Source organism: Solea senegalensis, linkage group LG13 (genome assembly GCF_019176455.1).
Source record: "Solea senegalensis isolate Sse05_10M linkage group LG13, IFAPA_SoseM_1, whole genome shotgun sequence".
In the NCBI taxonomy this organism is placed as follows: domain Eukaryota; kingdom Metazoa; phylum Chordata; class Actinopteri; order Pleuronectiformes; family Soleidae; genus Solea; species Solea senegalensis.
Window position 1 is genome coordinate 567,262 of NC_058033.1, and position 21,272 is coordinate 588,533.

The 21,272-nt window shown below is 38.9% G+C and overlaps 3 protein-coding genes across 5 annotated transcripts; 1 reads left to right on the forward strand and 2 right to left on the reverse strand.

Annotated features, from left to right (window-relative positions):
* Window positions 1-436: 436 nt before the first annotated feature.
* b4galt4 (UDP-Gal:betaGlcNAc beta 1,4- galactosyltransferase, polypeptide 4) lies at window positions 437-7,067 on the reverse strand. Of its 2 annotated transcripts, XM_044043055.1 has the most exons (8): window positions 6,965-7,067; window positions 6,745-6,859; window positions 5,433-5,847; window positions 4,533-4,765; window positions 4,037-4,224; window positions 3,799-3,921; window positions 3,602-3,706; window positions 437-2,909 (listed from the first exon to the last, which is right to left on the reverse strand). In XM_044043055.1, exons 3-8 carry the CDS (start codon window positions 5,686-5,688, stop codon window positions 2,780-2,782), a joined length of 1,035 nt encoding a protein of 344 aa, XP_043898990.1. In that variant the 5' UTR covers window positions 5,689-5,847; window positions 6,745-6,859; window positions 6,965-7,067; the 3' UTR covers window positions 437-2,779. The 2 variants fall into 2 exon arrangements, with proteins under 2 accessions (XP_043898990.1, XP_043898989.1); XM_044043054.1 differs by having other exon boundaries at window positions 6,745-7,067.
* A 1,265-nt stretch (window positions 7,068-8,332) lies between these two features.
* Window positions 8,333-13,670, reverse strand: casr (calcium-sensing receptor). The gene is made up of 7 exons (XM_044042719.1): window positions 13,586-13,670; window positions 12,489-12,816; window positions 12,113-12,419; window positions 10,383-11,213; window positions 10,063-10,293; window positions 9,649-9,772; window positions 8,333-9,558 (listed from the first exon to the last, which is right to left on the reverse strand). The coding sequence occupies exons 2-7, from the start codon at window positions 12,671-12,673 to the stop codon at window positions 8,429-8,431; spliced, it is 2,808 nt and encodes a 935-aa protein (XP_043898654.1). The 5' UTR covers window positions 12,674-12,816; window positions 13,586-13,670; the 3' UTR covers window positions 8,333-8,428.
* Window positions 13,671-16,738: 3,068 nt separating this feature from the next.
* Window positions 16,739-21,025, forward strand: zgc:175280 (cationic amino acid transporter 2 family protein). Of its 2 annotated transcripts, XM_044041754.1 has the most exons (12): window positions 16,739-16,786; window positions 17,064-17,434; window positions 17,560-17,715; window positions 17,982-18,138; window positions 18,269-18,402; window positions 18,592-18,814; window positions 19,052-19,188; window positions 19,263-19,365; window positions 19,684-19,817; window positions 19,906-20,072; window positions 20,256-20,364; window positions 20,464-21,025. In XM_044041754.1, the coding sequence occupies exons 2-12, from the start codon at window positions 17,065-17,067 to the stop codon at window positions 20,625-20,627; spliced, it is 1,854 nt and encodes a 617-aa protein (XP_043897689.1). In that variant the 5' UTR covers window positions 16,739-16,786; window position 17,064; the 3' UTR covers window positions 20,628-21,025. The 2 variants fall into 2 exon arrangements, with proteins under 2 accessions (XP_043897689.1, XP_043897691.1); XM_044041756.1 differs by lacking the exons at window positions 20,256-20,364; window positions 20,464-21,025 and having other exon boundaries at window positions 19,684-19,738; window positions 19,906-19,965.
* The last annotated feature ends 247 nt before the right edge of the window (window positions 21,026-21,272 follow it).

Below are 21,272 nucleotides of genomic sequence, written 5' to 3' on the forward strand. Positions count from 1 at the left end.
CCGCTGATCGTGAGAGAGTGGAAATGATGATGCAATGGAGTAAACTATAAAATATTCCTTACGAGAACAGTGGGCTCAAAGGGGAATACAAAACTGTGGATATGAACGTCTCTTCTCCAAGATGAAAAAAGTGGAATTCAAATTGATGTGCAATAAGCATATTGTAGAGTATGTTTTTTCCTCTCCTCATGTTCCTATAATCAGTCACACAAATATAGCATGTGCATTACAGATACTCTGAAACATGAACAAACGCGCTTCCCTCACATATGAACATACTTTCATTTTTGTTGTGCGCCGACATTGTGTCTGTTTTTATTCGAGTCAGTGAAAAAGTGACTAAGTGATATTCAGGGGCATTTCTGACCAAATAAAATCAAACAATGGTAACTGTTTCCACTCACACACAAAATAATGACACAAAAAGACATACCAGTGTAATTGTAAAATCTTTTTTCATTCACCCTTCAAAACAAACATAACATGTCATTCAAAATCAACATAGAAATATTCATGATCAACCCTCTAATTGATAATTTAGATAAAAGTATATGGCACCCCTTTCAATGTAGTAGTCATATGCTACATATGACACAGTCATATATAGTAAATTACAAATTCAAATGAAAAAAAAAAAGGCGGTGAAATATTTGATGCTACACTATCACGTTTTCTGGGCAGCAACCGTAGACGCTGTAGTGTAACGTGTGCACTTTCAATGCAATTCACATGAAGAGTAGAAAACATGAGTGAAACGGTGGAAAATGACTGTGAAATTTGGAGACCGTCAGACCACAAACAACACGATAAACATGTTTTCTGGTCTGTGAAAACGAAGACATTCATAATTCATGACTACTTCATCCAGCAGATTCATGGACAGCAAATAAAGTGAATAACAAAGCACTCACTGACAGACAATGTAACAAGTTACAGCAAAGCTGTAGCTGAAAGTATAAAAGGTGGCTCTGGTGAACTGTAAACATGTTTGTTCGTAATAGAAGTATTGCTCAGTTATGAAAGAATCAGCATTTAAAAGGTGTAGGTGTAACATTCAACAAGCTACACTCCTTGAAAATGCATTAAATCTTATCTTAGGTATCAAGCACACAGAGCGCAATGATTAAAGCAAGTGTGTACGGACATTTCTTCACATGATAAAACTCTATAATTTCAAATGTTTAGGTGATATATAAAAGCCCACCACCCATTAATGTTTGCCTAGAAATCAAGCATGTAAGGATCATCATCTAAAACAAGACATGCGATATATGAAATCATCTTATTATGACGCACAAAAACACTTTGTTTATCCAAAAGATGATCAAGGTTCCCAAATTCTGTGAAGCAGCCAGTGGTTTAAAATCAGATGCATCAGAAATAAGTTTGACCTATTGACATATTGAAATAGATGTTATAGATAGAAATGTATTTTCATGTGGGAAAGGAAGCACTGCCTGCCTCCAACTGATCCGACAGGCATGTAAAATAACAACAAATGTATAAATAATACACATGTACTTTCACCAGATGATGGAGTGCTTTCACTGGCAGCAGTTGTGGAATTTTGCTTTATAGCAGAAAGCGCAACAACACTAAATAAACATGGCCTGCCATAATCATGTGCCCTTTAAATTGCAACCTACACTGCGACACCTCATTTAAAAAAAATAATAATAATCATTTGTTTTATATTAACTTGTATTTTCATTGCTTTCATTGGGTTGTTGTTTGTGTGTACTGTAATAGGCTATTGCTCTGCGACTGGGTTCTGCCATCTAGGGGTGAAAAGTTGCAGCTTTAATGCACCTCATTCTTGTGAATTGGCCCAGTGTTCACTTTTCAACTAATCATATATTATGTTTTGTCATGGACACGCTAATTTCAATAAAACATCTCAACAGAGACAGTAATAAACCATCTAAGTGCCTTGAAACATCCATGCAGCTTTAAATCAAACCTTACATTCAGAGACTTTGCAACTCTCAACTGCCACAGTACAACCAATCCATGTTGCGACCATATCAATCTCTTTTTAGCAGTTGTGTGTGCAAAGACCCTGCAATAGCCCCTTACCAGACCTTTTAAAGCTGCAATATATCATACAGGCAAATAATAAGGCAAAGGCATAAATTAATCAAACTTTCATCTGGCAATATATCATTAAAACCAGGATTCTGTATATATATATATTTTTAACGTTACCCAAGTTGATCATTCCATGATGGAAAAAAAATAGTTCTTCAGGACGCTTTAGCAGTGTTTTCACCAAGCGGTTTGGTTTGGAACAGTATGGTATGTATTTATTTGTGTTTCTATTAGGAATAGTACCAATAGCACCCTTCCCTTGGGGTACTAGATTAAAATGCTCCAGTGTGATCAGGGTGGAGCAAGACTGTCTTCAGTTTGCTCTCGTATAAAGCTTGACATCTTGTTGAGTAAACAGCAACAAACCGAGCAGGAAAAAAAGAACAGCTGGATAACAAACAACGTTACTGTTCTCAGTCCAAACGCAGGGCTTTACCAAAGTGTACCAAACTGAACCGTACCATAATGAAAACACAGCAGTAATGTGACGGAATGGAAGCAGCTTCATTTGAAATAATGTGAAATGATGTGCAATTGACTGTGGCTCTCACTATTTAAATATGCAAACCAGTTACATCAACGAGCATTTTGTGAGCTTGAATGGAGTGAATTTTCTGCCCACATAGGCCTGGCATTCAGTTTAAAATCTAATATTTATTCCTTAGATATGAATTATTTGGAAATCTCAGATCTATGGCTTACCAATGTCCACAGTAACGTTCACATAGAGAGGCAGTCTTTGTATTGACAAAGTTTTATATGAGCAACTGTTAATTCCGTCTTTTCTCCATACGTGCTGTGTTTTTCTCAGCAACTCCATCCTGAGGAAGAAAAATAGGTGGATTTAAGAGACTAAATTTACAGCATTCAAGGATTCAAGGTGCTTTATTTTCATTCCAACATGCAAGACACGAAGACAGAAATTTAGAACTCAAATATGTGTGTGTGTGTATATATATATATATATAGAGAGAGATATAGATATATATATATATATATATATATAGATATATATATATATATATACATACATATATATATATACATACATACACATATATATATACACACACATACATATATATACATACACATGCATATATATATATATATATATACATACACACATATATATATATATATATATATATATATATATACACACATACATACATACATACATGCATACACACACATACATGCGCACACACACACACACACACACAGACACACAGACACACACACACACACACACACACATATATATAAATGGGTATTAACAGTATATTAAGACTAATGTCTGCAGAGCTATTCCCCAGCATCATTCTACAGGAATCCCACCAGAATCATCAACTTTAATTTAAGTACCTGACATGTTATTCATGTAACCATCGATGCTGATTTTAAACCTGTTTATCAAAATGATGTCCCCAACCATGTCACCCAGTCCTGTTTGATCTGCAATATGCTGAAAAATGCAGGACACATTACCCACAACACTCCATTTACTGACCTGTACTTGTTAATTTCATTGCCACTGTCCCGATTATGAAACACCATGGTATATCGAGCAACATCAGATGGCGGCCTCACTATCTTCATTTTCTGCAGCTCAACCCTACATTAGACAGCAGATCCAAATATATCATATATATCATATATGTAACAACACAGAAAATGCACCATCACCAACACTGTTTTCTGTCTCACCTGATGCGAAGGTCATCATCCTCCCCTCCCCAACCCCAGTAAGCGTTAGAGAATCCATTCACTTGATAAAACTGGTCTTTAGTCAAAGCTGTGACTCCCCCAAAGTAGCCTTTGTAGCGAAGCCTTTGAGTTGAACAATGAATAAAAAAGAAAAACAACAGTTCTTAATGTGAAAATGAAACCTTATGCGGTGTCTTCAACAACCATTGATTGACTTTTTTTTTGGTCATATACTCACTTATATCCTGTGGCATTTCGACCAACCACCAAGTGTTTGGGCTGCTCGTCACAGACGTATAAATTGTGATCATTTTCAGGAACAAGGTCCACATCATGGAAGATAAAGCAATCCCAGTCATAGTCCTTCAGTGCCTCCAAATACCCAACATTCAATAACTTGGCACGGTTAAAAGTTTCATCACCAGCCTGAAACAAAAACAAAAAATAATAGAATCAGTCCGCCATTGTCCAGTTACAGTAGTGTTTCCCATACCGTTAAATTAGGAGGCGCCTCGTATTTAATTTTATAACGCCAGATCACAACAGAAGTCATTTAAGTTTACCTTTCCTAAAGAACATCGTCTATACCTTGTCCTATTATTATAAACAAATGAATAGAGAATAGAGCCCAAACACCTTCCTCTCACATGACCACTCACAAGTGCAGTGGTCTGACAATATTTCAGAATATAATATTGTGTGATATTAAGTCTCGGTTTGGTGTAAAACAATACCTGTTGGATAATATAAATGCTGTAATGTAACTGCTGCCTCTGCAGGAAGGGGTGCAGGTGGTGCAGGATGTAGAGGAGGTGTCTCTCTCGGTTGCGATGAGGAATGAGGATCGCCACGCTCTGCCTCGATGTACAGTCTAAAGGCTCATACTGTCCTTCAGTCACTTCTTTGTTCTCTTCCTCCACATCCTTCAGTGTCAGGGAGGGTTCAAAGGTCAGCTTCACAGCACCGCCTACAGAAAGAGAGTTATCAAATTTAAGTCTCAGGTGCTAGTCGGCTCTGCCCTTCACACCACAAATGGTTTTCTGTGATCGGACTGCAATCAGATAGTGTCTGACAAAACTGAATTCCCCTGCTTCGAAAAAGCAAAGAGGAGTCCATACAATAACGTGGCGAACATTGCTGCTGTTGTCGCTGTTGTAGCGCACAGAGGGGGAGGTGTTGCGTGCGAGGGTCAATCTTGATGTGGACACTGGAGGCGCATGTCAATACCAAGTGTAAACACATGTGGTGAAGCACTCTCTGATCACATATTTGATCTGTAACTGTCAACGGTCACAAGCAATGCAAAACAATCAAATCAAATTTGAAACGGACAATTTAAGACATTTTTACTTTTAGGAAATACTTCTTTTGCACCTTAGCAGAAACATTAATAGCTTTTTGCACCTCTTTCATTATACATTAGCAGCATCAGTTTTGCAGAGCTAACCTCTGCTGTGGTGCTAAATGATTCACATAAATAGCATACATTCATGATCTACTCTTGCACTACTGACTATGCTGTCACGAAGTGAGTGTGATGGGATAACTTAAACAAACAGAACAAATTAAACATCAAAATAACAAAGCACACGATTATTACGCTTCATGTAACCTGCATGACGGCATGTACTTACGAAGCAATGGTGACTCCTGCGGGCATTCCTCTTTTGGCTTTGGAGTGTCAATGCGATTTGATGCTTTTACCAAGATGTTGAGTTCATCCTTTAGACTGTCACCTTTGTAAAGAGTTTGTGTTGGAGCTAAACTAATGTGAAAAGATTTCAACTTTCCACCCGAAAAAGCTGTAAACCATACCAGCAGTGAGAGCAAGAGAAAGAGTGGTAGAAAATACTTGTGTAAAATCCTCTTCAAGTGAAAAAAGAAGGCCATAGCTGATTGACTAGTTTAAAGAGAGACAATGAAAGTGTCCATTCAGCTGGTTTGCGAAGTCAGTCGTTGATATTATATCTGCAGTACTGAACATTTATTGCCATGATTCCATCGCTGAATCTTCATAGTCCAATCTGAAGAGACGCAGTCATCTGAGATCTGTTAATGGATTGAGAGAGAACGGTGTTAACACCATAGCCTTCCACGTCTTATTGGGCAACACTACACACTGACGGGACAGGTTATAGTTGTAAAGGGTTACAAGGCATATCAAACAACAGGTGAGAGGTTACCTTACCCAGCAAACAACAGAAGAAAGTGGACAAAGGTGTTTATCTTCTCTGTATTCTCTTACAAAATCAGCTTATACTCAGTAACTATACACCTGTGTTTTTATACGCCACCAAACAAACGACCTGCATTGTTAACCTGTATAGACGTCTGTATATCCGCGCTTGTCGACATTTAACTCATATGAGACAGCTGTTCTTGGTTGGTTTAAGTTAAACAGGTTCAATAACAACATTCATGTGTCACTATAGATTGATTTGTCAAATTTTCAACAAATCAGTCATCAGCCTGCAAATAGGAATACATGGGAAAGTTGAAACCAGCAGCTGTCAACTGCTTTTCTGTATATCACAATACCAAGAGTACCAATAGTGCGTCGTGTAATAATATTGCACACAGTGATAAAACACACACAAAACAATTGATAATGTAATGTACACACCGTCCCATGTCAAGCAATGGTAGTGTAACAGCAGCTACACGTACTTCAGCTATCAAACACGCAGCATATACGAACTAGTCAACAAATCAAGCAGTAAAAGTTATTTAACAGCAACGTTAAAAATGTTTATGTCTATACGGTTTGTTTTCTACGTCTCCATCATCCTGTGTGTGGACGAGGGCATGCTAGCGTAGGCTAGCTCTGAGCACCGCCGTGGTACTAGCAGCTGTTCCATTTAACAGGACGGTACTTTCCTGCCGAGAACTCGTCTTTTTTATACTTCTTATTTCTCTGCACAACATGTCACTGTACCGCGAACTCACCGTTAGTTTGTAGATCCTCGTGTAGTTATTCTAGCGGGTTGCTGGCAAGCGAACGGAGATGAGGAGATGAGTTGTTTTAACTGCTACAGAAGAGTTCAATATGCGCTTTCCCAGTCTATTGAGTCAGAGTCAAACACAGTTTTCAGCACTAATCGTTAGTCAACAGTAGGCAGGGCCGTTATAATGTCTTTTTCTTTATTCTGGAGTGTGGTTTCTTTACCTTTGCTATGAGCAAACATTAACCCAGTTTACAATCGTCCCTTATAAAACAGTTGGCACTCACACACTTCCGCTGGATGCATTTCAAACTAAAAGCGTTCACATGAAGAAACAGAAACACATTTCAGGAGAAGTGTTTCACAAGTCCATGACAATCTGAACTACTAAATCCATGCCAAAGAGCAACCACCGTTCTTTTACGTGGCTTTACCAGTTCACCTGGTTGAACCACGATGCATTACACGTATGATTGCACGTACTTCTGGTAGGTGGTTTTCAAAATAATAGAACTAAATACTCTTGTTTCGAAAAAAAAAGTCACCACTAACATGACTCTTTCATTCAGTATCATTTAGTCCGTGTCAGTGTTACACGCATTCTGTGTTATACAGTATGTTATATTTTCATCACCACCACACGATGTTTCTTGGACACTTCATCCAAAATGTTGTCTCATTGCATACTTTATTCATCAGACATGGACAACATGCTGGTCTCTCTGCTGACTTCCATGGGCTCTGAGGATAAAGGTCTTCCAGTGTGTTGTCCAGCTGCTCCAGTCTGCCTCAGGCGTCAGCATATCATCCTCTTGTTATGCAATGTGGAGGTGCAGCAGTCATCTAATGCCTTTTTACCTACTTTTTTAATGTACATAATATACTGAGATATTATCTTTTGGAGAAGTGATGGAAACACGTGGAAAAGGGCCTCTGGTAAAATTCCTCTGGTTGTTGGGGTTTAGAGCCATAAATATAAACTTTGCCAAGCCAAACACTTGACCTATAACATCTGGTATGCCATTTTCCATAAAATGGAAACTGATAAATATGATGATTAATAAAGGCCTGTAAAATATTATTTTGTACCATGTCCCCTTTCATGTCGTGAATATTATGTAATTGTTCAATAGAGCAGGAGTCTGAAAAATATTTACAACTTTGTGTTCACAGTTGACAGTCAGGCAGAGAAACTGTGCCTTCCCTCCAAACTATTCCTTTAGCTCTATTGTAAATACATAATGAGTGAGTGTGGTGTAGGCCTATAGTGAGAATGACATTTACTTGTGAGATAGACCTGTGCTATTTGCTGTTGGCAAAGGCCTGTGAAAAGCAAGCAGAGTTTTCTGTGAAAGCCTTACACCAAAATGCTCTAAAAACTGAATCAGTTCATATCCAAAAAACAACAAAACGTGAGATGTGATTATTATGATAATTCATTTAATTTTACAAAATGTTTTATTGTTTTAGCAGGCTTCATACACATCATTGACTAACAAATTCAGGTAAAGTACAGAAGTGGAGTGATGTTTTCAAACGTCAAAACACAATATTTCAAAATGTCAGAAAAAGTTAGTTTGAAAAGGCTTACATGTAAAAAAAAAAAAAGAAAAACACATGCACACAAAACACATTATTAATGGACTGGTGATGTTAAAATATGACACATCCAGACATATAGTATGCTATTACATTAAAGAACTCCTTCTTGACTCTTCAAAACTCAAAGACAAAGTAACCGTTCCACTGCCAAAGCTCACCCTTGGCTGATGTTTTCGTGAAGTGGAGTCATTGCCGTTAGTCTTCAGGCTGCTGGATGAGGATGGGGTCGAGGCAGAAGACCCATCAATGCTGCCGGACTTTTTTCTTGAAGCTGTGCTATGTTTTAGTGTAGCCTTTGCAGCCACTTTGAAAGCATGGGCTGCAGTGCTGCATCTCACCTCCTCTGTGGTGTTACGGGATGGTTTGAAAAGGATGATATAGACCTTGTTGAAGAAGATACAGGCCAGCATCCCAAAACTGGATGCCAGTATAGCAATGACCTCCACTGCTGAAACAAACTTGCCGTAGGTGCTAAAGTAAGCCGGAATAAAAGAGATCCAAACAATAAAGAATATAAGCATACTAAAAGTAATGAACTTAGCTTCTGTGAAGTTTTCTGGAAGTTTCCGTGATTTAAAGGCAAAGAAAAAACATATTGCTGCCAGGATGCATGTGTAACCAATAAGAAACCCAAGAGCCATTACAGAGCCCTCGTTGCAAGTGATAAAAATGATTTCATCAATGTCATAATTCCTGTAACTAGAGGGTGGGGCATTGTAAAGCCAGACCACACATATCATGACTTGGACAAATGTGCAGAGAAACACTAACAGAAACTGCAGGTTTAACCCCCACCATTTACGATGAAGACTTGTAGGGATCTTGGCTTCAAATACCAAAAGTACTCTGTTAGTTTTCACAAGGATGCAAGAGATACAGAGAACAAAACTTATCCCAAAGGCAGGTTGGCGCAAACGACACGTCCAGTCCTGTGGCTCGCCGATGAAGATGAGCGAGCTGGAGAAGCAACAGATAAGTGAAAACAGGAGGACATAGGAAAGTTCTCGATTTGTGGCCTTCACTATTGGTGTGTTGCGAAATCTGACAAAGACTGCCATTACAAAGCCTGTCAAGGCCACACCCAGTACTGCACATATGGCCAAAGCTATTCCAAAAGGTTCAGTCCAGGAGAGAAACTCAATTTCTTTCAGAAAGCAGAATGTGTGATTCCCATTGGACCAGGAATTATTTGGACACTTGGTGCAAACACTGGCATCTGTAGAAATAAGAAAGAAGTGTGTTAAAACTATAGTTGTAGCAAGGTGTAACTTTGATGGAGACAGTTTGTTGTTTCACTTCCTGCTACCTTTGTGATTACTGTACTCTCCATCTGAGCACTCGGTGCATTCAAAGCAGCATGTGGGCATGCTATCGATGATCCCCTTTCTCGTGCCAGGTTCACAGTCCTCACTGCAGTTAGAAAATGGCACCTGTACAATGCAACATTATCACAGTAATTGATCACACAGGTAGGAAGCAAGGAACACAGGAAACCAGAAACAGAACAAAAAACGTAAGGTGAATAAATGTTCAACTACAAGTGACATGGAAAATCCAGGGGTCATGACAGCTCAAGGAAAGAATGACCTTAAAACCTATTTATTGTCCACAAATATGACAATGCATGGACTCATGCCAGGAGAAGAACATCAGACTCAGGGACAGGAAACACAGGAATGCACCAATGAGGGAAAAAAAGCCACAAAGCTGCTGCACTGACCTCTGGGCTGTACCCATTCCACAGAATCTTTGTTTTGTCAATGAACAATTTCGCTCCTCTCTTAGCATGCATATTGTAGAATCCAACCTCCTCAAACAACACAGAGCCATCTTCAGCCGATCTCTGCCAGTTTATGATCGTGTAGTTTGCTGCCAAGTCTGCATTCTCATCAAAGTTGATATTTATCCCCATGCTGTTAGTGTAGTTCAGATGTCTGAGCTGCTTCAGGACCTGTAATGCCGATACACACATTTGGATGATTCACACGTAAAGAAATTGTTATTTCGCTGCCATGGTTATGGGAAAATGCAATGCATTACCTGCCATGCTTCCATTTTCTTTATATCTGCACAGGAATTGTTGGCAAAAAGGCCATGTCCAGGTGTGCAGGTGAGTATGTCCTGCAGGGCCTGTGCAATGGAATACACTGCAACATACACATTATAGGAGATACGCAGGTGTGTATAGTCCAGGTATGGAGTCTCAACACTTGTGATGTCTTCCTCCCCTGTGCACAGAGGCCTGAAACTAGTGCCACCTTCTTGCAGCCTTGGGCTGTCCTCCAGATAACAGTTGAAGGTTTCTTCCCAAAACTCCCTGACAAATTCATTATGACTGTTTTTCTTTGGTTGGACCTGTTGTAAGAACTCTCTAAAGCCAAGAATGTGCCCTGCCTTAAGTGCAAAGCCAATAGTTCCAGCTACAACATCAAGATACTCTGGCTTAGCAACAAGGGAGGAGCTTGCCCATGCTTCACTGGCCAACCAGGTGCGATCGGTGATGTTTCTCCTCACCATCTCTTTGATTAAAGGCTCAATATCTGGTCCGCTGGCAAACACAACAATTACTTTAGCTGTGGAGTTCTCGATCCTGTCAACTAGAGCTTGGATTTCATGATATTCAGTGTACTGTGAGATAAGTTCATTTAGGTGAATGCAGATGTCTCGCTCTTCCATTTCCTTCTCAAACTTTTCAATCCCTGGGCGTCCATAGTCATCATCTGAGGCCACAGCAATGACCCAGTTCCATTCAAAGTATTCAATGATATCTGCCATAGCTGTGGCCTGGTACTCATCTGAAGGAATGGTCCTCATGAAGGACTTGTACTGATTCTTGTTGCTCAGTAAACGGCTAGAAGATGCATAGCTGATCTGCAACAGGGAAGATTTCAGTTAGATTGTTAGGCTTGTAAGGAGGATTTTGTGGTTTAAATTACTTTGCTTTGATTTAAAGGTCCATTGTGTTTTTTATTAAAAGGTTTTATTTATACGAATTGAATGTACTACCAATAATTATGTTTGTATAAGTGTACAATCGCTTCTAATGACTTGGCTTTTCCACTTCATACTCGACTCGTCTTGCCATGGCACGGCATGTTTTTTTTTTGCTTTCCATTAGTGATAGTACCTGATTGTCAGTGGACTGCAAGCCGCATCACAGCCCCCGCCGCTGTATTTCAGTTCAGTGACTGCGCTCCAGTCATGCAGGAAGTGCTGAAGAAATCTTTTGAAGTTACTGATTCTAATGGTTCAGTATATCAAAAACACCTGCTTTACATGATTCTAATGGTTCAGTATATCAAAAACACCTGCTTTACATGTCACTAGTTTGTGTGCGTCGCCTACAAAATGAAGTCACGGCAGTTTCACGCAGCCGTGACTACAACATGATGACCCCGTCCATGTTGAAGAGCTACTGTAGTGTAATGGAAAACCAACCAAACCATGTAGAGTCAAGCCGTGCCGTGCCGTGCCGAGTCCATGTAGTGGAAAAGCGGCATAAGATTATTTCACCCCACTATCTTATCTACAGCTTTGCCCACATAAAAGTTAAAGACTGGAGAAAGATGTGAAAGTCTTTACATCCTTTCTGGTATGTGAAGGCTGCCGTAGTTTCCCTGATGCACTTGGGAATGGGTGGGGTGGAGCAGAGTAGTCATTCATTTGCTGCACCCTTTAGTCTCACCATTAGATGCCTCTAATCGCCTTTAAGGCCACAAATCAGGTGTATTAATGTTAATGTTAAACAAAATTACTGTTCATTTACTCACCTGAGGAATGTAAAAAAGACCCAGTAGATTTGCAACCGCTGTAGAGACTGCCGATCCAGCTGCTCCTACTACTGCAATGGTTGATGGGATGTGATCAGTGCAGTTACAAAATTCATCTAAATTCAGGGAGTCAATCTTGTTTTGGGCCACAAAGCTAAGGGTTGCCTCGAGTGCCTTTGACACAGTGTTGCATGTGTCAAAAATCCTGTAGCCCAGAGTGATGTTGGGCAGGACAGTGCTGCTGTTGTTAATCTCATCAATTGCAAAAATCATGGCCTGGAGCCAACGGAAACCACGGAAATTAAACCTGCAAGAGCAACATTACATTTAGAAGAGTTGAAAAAATACATAGACCAATCACAACTACAGGTATTACCTGGTACACTGTGTGGATTCTGGCCGAGCTGCAAGGTCTTGGTCTTTGGATGAGACACCAAAGTGCATTGGGAAAAGACCTCCGAGTAAAATATCACCAGTCATCTGTGCTCTTTGATGGGGCCCATATGAAGAAATCACATAACTGGACCCCAAGAGTATCAGATAATACAGAACTAGTTTCATCTTTATTGGTTGTTCTTGTGGAACAATAGGATTATTTCTCCACAATCGCCCAGAGGGAAGGTATTCTCAGTATAATCTTGTCCTACAAATCCGCCACCTGTGTACCTTTGTGCCATTCATGTTTACGCTGACAATATTATTTCCTGTTGGAAAAACAAGCAAAGAAAGTATGCCTTTGTTGAAAAGTTATCAAAATGGCCTCCATCTCATCATCACAATTCATTCCCAAAAAAATACATACAGTGAGTTTCCAACATTAAAATGCTTTTAATTTTCTTATCTATAAATACAGTTCATGCACTGTAGACACACTAGCATCTTAGTCATTGAAATCTCTGAACTCATTCCCATGTATCAACCACAACAAGATGGGGAGAAGAATGGTGTTTGAGGCCAACATGACCTAAGGCTGTCACTCTAAGGGCTATGCAATTATCCAAGTCTTTAGAGAGTTGACTTCTATTATAATGTTTCTAAAATTAGATGAATTTGAATGTTTTAGCACCTCAGTAACAGCGTGGTCATGTCGCTTGAAATGTCCACCTGAACCAAAATAGACACAGGATTTTCATGAGCCGAGAGTGAAGTCACACTCTAATAACCCTCTTTCCTGCAAATGCTCAGTCTCACGCTGTGACCAGTGAACAGTCACCATAGCAGCCTCACAGCATCTGGCTAATACTGTTGGAAAAATGCTGCGGCAGAGCTCCGATAATGAAGTTCCTAATGCCCCCCATTAACCATTACCAAAACAAGTGGAGTTCAAAGCCGTACAAAATCGACTTTAATTTAATTGTTTTCATTGTTTTATGAAAAGCTGATTAAAGAAAATACATAATAATACTAAATAGATAATAATACAAAAATAAAACTATTCAAACACGGACAACAATGACACAGGATCAAACTTACCACTTGGTTCTTGCATGTGTGTCAAAAATAATTCACGCAGTCCAACAGCAGGTATGTACAGATGTTTGTAAAGCCTTTCCCCAAAATATCCTGGGTGCTGAATGAATTTACTGGGCAACGGTTTAAGCTCCTGAGTCTCTTTCTGTGAATGAATCATTAACAGAGAGAGGGGTAGTCCACTTCCTTCAGTTAATGAAGTCCACTCACAATTCACTCCTAAACCAAAGTTACCACAACCTTACCCAACTTTAAAATGACAAGATTACAATCACTGACACAATCTATGTGGAGTATGAGATAATGCAGAGCTGTTGTTGAGAGTATCCTTATTCTCCACAGTCATTAACACTTAAACTTCTTTATGATTTGCTCCTTAAAAATCAGTTGAAGTAAAAAAAAGCACTTACTTCCATTTATTTGGACAACCCATTATCCCTAACCTTAACCATAACTAGTCAATACCTAACCTGAACCTGGCCCTTACTATATTTCAAATCTCAGCCCTAAAATGAACTAGTTCTTCATTTAACTTTCACCGCTTGTGTTGAATTCACAGCCCATTTGGGTATAGTCTTGTATAAAGTACCTAAAAGTACAAGTATCTTACCACAAAATGACTTTGGTAGAAGTTAAAGTCACTTTTTATAACATTACTTAAGTCTTAAAGTATATCCCATTTACTGTACTTCATCAAAAGTAATTTTCTGATATAAAATGTCCACGTTTTAGAAGTAAAAATAAAAGTATTGGAAAAAAAGGGAGGAGTTAGGATAGAGTAATGGTATAGCTCAGTGGTGGGGTGAAAAAACAGTGGAAAAGTAAAAGTTGCTAGAAATATAGAGTAAAGTAGTGATACATGAATTTTGTTCTGAAGTACAGTAACAAAGTATTTGTAGTAAAAATGGAAACTACTGTTAGTTACCATAACATTACCATGTTAGTTTAAACCTCCACTTTCTCAGTTAATATCACTGGTCTATGACTGTGTGTTCACTTACATGGCACATGTGGACAACGGAGGGAGCAGCGGTGTATTACTCAGCCGTGCGTGTGCACACGAGCCAGCATCCGCTGCTACACCTACATCACTGATCAGTTTTCCAGGCAGCCGCGCTGTGGCATGACACCACAAACCCCTAGAAGCAATGGATTGTACCATTATGTTCTTCTGTCTCCTTATGCTCTGATGAACAGGTCTTCAATTTGTTGCTGAGCAGATGTCTCCAGTGTCAACATTTACAGTTATATAGTATACAACGTGTTGAAATATAATGTCCTCCCCTCTTTGTTTGTTTAAATTATGTTAGAAAAGACAACCACCTGCCTCTCTATCAGTGAAACACTTTCAATTCAATTCAATTCAATTTTATTTGTATAGCGCCAAATCATAACATACATTATCTCAAGGCACTGTACATAGACAACATCAAAGAGAGCAGAGACCCCCAACAGTTCACACAATGAGCAAGCACTAGGCATCAGTGGAGAGAAAAAACTCCCTCTTAACAGGAAGAAATCTCTGACAGAACCAGGCTCAGAGATGTGCGGTCATCTGCCTCGACCGGTTGGGGTGAAAGGAAAAATGGGGGATAGTGGAGAGGTGGGGGAGAGAAAATGGGGGGAGAGAAAGGACAAGAGGGAGAGACAGAAGAGAGAGAGGGAGACCAGCAGCAGATACACAACAACTGTATCAGGTTACAAGTTTATACAGTTACTGATATCGACTTTTTAATTTACAAAATAATAATAATGGTGACGATGAGCGTAGCCTCGGAAACTGGATCTTGATCCTTCAACCTGCATGATGAGAATACAGAGAGAGAGAGAGAGGGAAGGAAGGAAGGACACAAACTAGGGAGAGAAAGAGACAAGGTTAATGACATATAAAAAGTCATAATCAAATGCTGAGTGTGAGAGAGTGAATGTGCGTGTACCACCGGAAAATCCCCCAGCAGTTTAGTTCTATAGCAGCATAACTAAGAGATGGTTTAGGTTTCCCTGAACCAGCTCTAACTATAAGCTTTATCAAAAAGGAAAGTTTTAAGTTTAACTTTAAATACAGAGAGAGGCTCCGCCTCCCGAACTATCATTGGAAGCTGGTTCCACAGGAGAGGAGCCTGGTAACTAAAGGCTCTGCCTCCCATTCTACTCTTACAGACTCTGGGAACCACAAGTAAACCTGTATTTTGTGACCTAAGTGGTCTATTAGGGTGATAGGGTAAGACTAGGTCTTTCAGGTATGAAGGGGCGTGACCATTAAGTGCTTTGTACGTGAGGAGGAGGATTTTAAATTGAATTCTAAACTGTGGGTGGAGCCAGTGTAGAGAAGCTAACACTGGAGTTATATGGTCTCTCTTTCTAGTTCCTGTCAGAACTCGTGCTGCAGCATTTTGAATTAACTGAAGGATTCTAACAGACTTGTTAGAACATCCTGATAATAAGGAGTTACAGTAATCTAATCTAGATTAACAAAAGCATGAACTAGTTTTTCAGCATCCTGTAAAGACAGAATGTTTCTAATTTTCATAATGTTCCGCTGTCTTTGATGACAGACACACAGATTATACCTTGATTTAAGTTCAAGAACGGAGTGATGCACTAAAACGTGCTTCAAACTGATCCCTGTAAAGTGCACGACCCTTAATCTATAGTTTGGTTGTAATAATTCATATTCAGAATTTAAAACGTGATTAGGTTCATAAACAATGTTTGTTTTCATTAAGTCAGAGCAACATGTGCAATTAAAGAACAATTATTATTATTATTATTATTATTTCACATGTCAGCCTCTTGCATTTTCTTACAATATAATATTCTTAAAATATACATTTGCAAATAATACTTTATTTTTTTTACATTTTTTCTTTTATATTACCAAATTCATACAGATATCCACCAGAGTTAGTAATGGTGCAGAATTGAAGCTAAATCCATCTGCACATGAATGAATAGGCATAAATTGACTATCTAGTTGAATGCTTAGTGAGATGAATGACATTGGTTGACATGCCAGTGAGGTCCGCCATAAATCATACAAATCCTGCTCTTTTTCCCCAGACATAGCATGTATGTTAGAAATGTAACATAATCAGTCAAAAAATGTCGAGCTGTGAAGAGTTTTGCAGTGAATGGATTTATCCTCAGATCCAGGGTCTTCAGCTCAAATCACAGTCGCACACACTGCAGCATTTAGCTCAAAAGGTAAGAAAACAAAACTTTTTTCATCTGTGAACATGATAAAATGTGTAAATAAAAAGTGTATAGTACGTCATGGTATGAAAAGGATATTTTACTGTGTATGTCGTCTGGGTTTCAACACAATAGATTTTGTGTGGTTTTAAACTTGACTGAAAGTCACAAACTGAAGTGAAAACATTTAAAGTGATGTGTTATGTTATGTTGCTATTGAAGGTTGTGATATACAGTACATTATCACACACGCTTACTATCAGTGACGGCGAAATGTCTTGATTAACAGGATGTCTGGTGCAAAGATTCTGCTGTTCCTGCAGAGTCTCTCACGAAGAAAGCCTCTGGAGCCTGAAGGTGAAGTGTCCAACTTCCGCCGGTGCCTGACCACCCTTGACCTCGTGGCTCTGGGGGTCGGCAGCACACTCGGCGCTGGTGTATATGTACTGTCAGGAGAAGTGGCAAGAACTGTGGCCGGGCCAAGCATCATAATCGCTTTCCTGATAGCGGCACTGGCGTCCGTCTTTGCAGGATTGTGTTATGCGGAATTTGGAGCTCGTGTTCCCAAGACGGGCTCTGCTTATCTCTACAGCTATGTGACTGTGGGAGAGATATGGGCTTTCATCACTGGCTGGAACCTGTTGCTGTCTTACGTCATAGGTAAATATAATGTCCCCCTCTTTTTCCTGCTATAATGACTCAAACAAAAGTGATGGAAAGAAAATAATTGATGACTGTCCACATTAATGTACACATTTTGTGTCTCCGTGTTCTGTTTTTAAAAGGGACATCGAGTGTCGCCAGAGCGTGGAGTGGTACTTTTGATGACTTAATTGGAAATGTAATTGCCAACTCCCTGGGTAAACAGGCTGCGATGGATTTACCTGGACTCGCTTCCTACCCAGACTTCTTTGCAGCTGGACTTATAATGCTCTTGGCAGGCAAGTGTCATCATTTATCACGTGGCAGTTCCCTTCAGTTTCTTATACAAACATCACATGATCACATACCTGTGCTTCAATGTGCATCATGTACACATTTCTCTATTGGCCTGACGTTTAGTGATGCATCCGATACATCTCTTTCCTTTCTCTTCCACGGTCAGGTGGACATACACACAGACAAACGTTACGTGAATTAACAGTGCGATATATTTAATGGATGTTAAGTATTTTCCCTTTGTATTTTTTATTTCATTTTTCCATAGGGATTTTGGCATTTGGTGTGAAAGAGTCAGCCATAGTAAATAAGATCTTTACAGCGGTTAACGTCCTGGTGTTGCTGTTTGTTATCCTGTCTGGCTTCATTAAGGGGAACATCGACAACTGGTACATCAGTGAAGATTCTCTCTTGAACGCATACTTGTACGTATCATTGGTTAGACAAATGTGACAGAATACATTATTGCTTTGTTTTCCAGGCTGTTACAATTAAGATGAATTTATTTGGCTTTATAGGAAAATAAATGTTGTTTTATATATATGTTCTGTGCAGAAACCATACATCACTGAATGAAACCACCAGATATGGCAGCGGGGGATTTTTCCCCTTCGGTTTTGAGGGAACTTTAGCAGGAGCAGCCACTTGCTTTTATGCCTTTGTTGGATTTGACTGCATTGCTACAACAGGTAAGATAAAGACTGTGCCAGAGTGAAAAATAACAGAAATGCTCAAAAGAACATATTGTGTGCATGAAAAAACTGTAGCCTGTCCTTTAAATTCACACATTCTGTTCTTATGTAAGTATATGCAGGGTCCCAGCTCAATATGAAACGGGGAAAAACTCAGACTAAATTGACATGTGCTTTTCTTTCTAGGAGAAGAAGTTCAAAACCCTCAGAAGTCGATCCCACTTGGCATTGTTGCATCGCTCCTCATCTGTTTTTTGGCCTATTTTGGTGTGTCTGCTGCCCTGACTCTTATGATGCCTTACTATTTGCTCAGTGCTCACAGCCCACTGCCTGTAGCCTTTACATACATTGGTTGGGGCCCTGCAAAGTATGCAGTGGCTGTGGGATCCCTCTGTGCACTGTCAACCAGGTATGAAACATACTGTGTCATTACCAACAGCTTAGTCTAACGTCATATTATAGGATGATAAAAGACAGTGAATACATATAATTATAATTCAGTCTATTATTAGATCATATGTGTTTTAGGTTTACTGGCAAAATAAGTGGCAGAAACGAAATGAATGAAAGGAAGATCATTCAATTTAGAATTATCATAAGCATCTAATGTATTGTTAATTGAATTACTAGAGTGTTTTTCTGACAGCCTACTCGGATCAATGTTCCCGATGCCCCGTGTTGTCTTTGCCATGGCCAGGGATGGACTTCTGTTCACACCCCTCGGCAAAGTTAGTGACAGACAAAGTCCTGTCATAGCAACCCTGGTCTCAGGTATTGTAGCAGGTAAGGCTGATGCCAAGACAAGCAAATTAAAGTCTGTATTCAGTTTTGACTAATTACTATATTTGTCTTTGCAGCTATCATGGCATTATTGTTTGACCTGAAGGCACTGGTAGACATGATGTCAATTGGAACTCTTTTTGCCTACACACTTGTTGCCATCTGTATTCTCTTACTGAGGTATGATTCATCATAAGTGCACACACATGCACAGTATTTATTTAGGAATTAAGTTTATATTTGTCATAGAAAGGCACACAAACCATTACACTAGCCGGGTGGCCTATGTACTATATATATATATATATATATATATATATATATATATATATATATATATATATATATATATATATATATATATATGTATATATACATCTATATATATATATATATATATATATATATATATATATATATATATATATATACGTGTGTGTGTGTGTGTGTGTGTATATATACACATATTGAAATGATTTATATTTGTTAATTTTGCAGATACCAAACAGATCTCACTGATGAATCAGGTTTCAGCGAACCAGACCCCTTTAAAGTAAATGAAGTATTCTATCCTCCTTTACAAGCCACCACACGGACATCCAAAATTGTCTCTGTTGTGACAGTTGTTACCAGTATGTGATTCTTATTAATGTTATCCATAGGAATGATCCTAAATATATAAATATGATGTTTGACTGGCACTTACATTGTTCTCTTTAGTCTTTTTAGCCATCGTTCTCAGCCTCTTCGTTGTGGGGGCTGTAGACTCCTTGCAGGCCCTTGAGTGGTGGAGTTTACTCTGTGTCTCTGTGATCGTGTTGATTCTGGTCCTCAGCGTCTTGATTATCTGGAGACAACCCCAAAATGTCACAAAAGCTGCTTTTATGGTATTCTTCATGAATATTATTGTGGCAAACTAAAGGTTTTCTTTTCTTTAAATGAATATTACGTCTCTATCACTAATTAAATGAAGAAACATGGCGGGGATTGAGCCTATAATCCATTGATGAAGGTATTTTGATATTTACATGTTTGTGGGTGACATGTTTCACTTTTTCCCATATGTACAGGTTCCTTTTGTGCCATTGCTTCCTATTTTCAGCACCATTGTAAATGTCTACCTCATGGTTCAGCTTGGGTCAGACACATGGATCCGCTACACAGTGTGGATGGCAGTAGGTATGTGAACAATGTAATTACAAAATTGGCTATACACATTTTCCCTGAAAAAAAGTAACGCGTCCATGATAAAAGCAATTGTATTTTTCCTTTCAACAGGTTTGATTATCTACTTTTGTTATGGTGTTCGGCACAGTGTGCAGAAACAAAGGCTCCTAAAATCCCTAAATCAAGTCAGTATTCGGAACATCACTACTTTAAAGCAAAATGACGAACTTGGGCAAGACTACAATAATCAACCAACAACTGATATACAGTACTGATGAAAGTGCGCCTATGCAATATGTCAAATAGGTTTCATATATAACTAAAACATATGTTGCACAACTAACAGTGACAGCATCTCTGACGTCATGTTGTGTCTTGGTTCTGTTTCACTTCTTGATGTTGATATGTCACAGTCCTGGCGTGTGTAATGTTTTGTAAAGACGAAAGTCATTCTCAATGGGGAGGACTTTGTAAAGGCACCAAAAGAAAACTATTTGGGGGTTTGAGGTAAATGCTGTAAACAAACATGGCTCTTACAATGGATATTTGTAATGTTTCCTAATGCATCCATTAAACGCTTCAAATTTGAAGATTTCAAGATTGCTCTGTTTCCATTTTTAGTGTGTACTTCCATATTCAATAAAACTAAAGGTAACTATACTATCACCTTCAATATGTCTCCCTTTCTCTTGTCTATTTTCTATAAGACGTGGAAAGCATTTACTTGTGTTACTCAGTGAGTAGTTGTTGTATACTTACACATTTTCAAGTAGCTTTTGAAACCTGTCATTTGACTTAAAAGGGTACAGTGTGTAAAATTCAGCAAAATGTATTGGTGAAGTCACAGATGAATATCCCACACATCATCCTTCCCTTCCAAGTGTGTTCAGTTAGAATCAAAACACCTGTTAGTTTTCCAT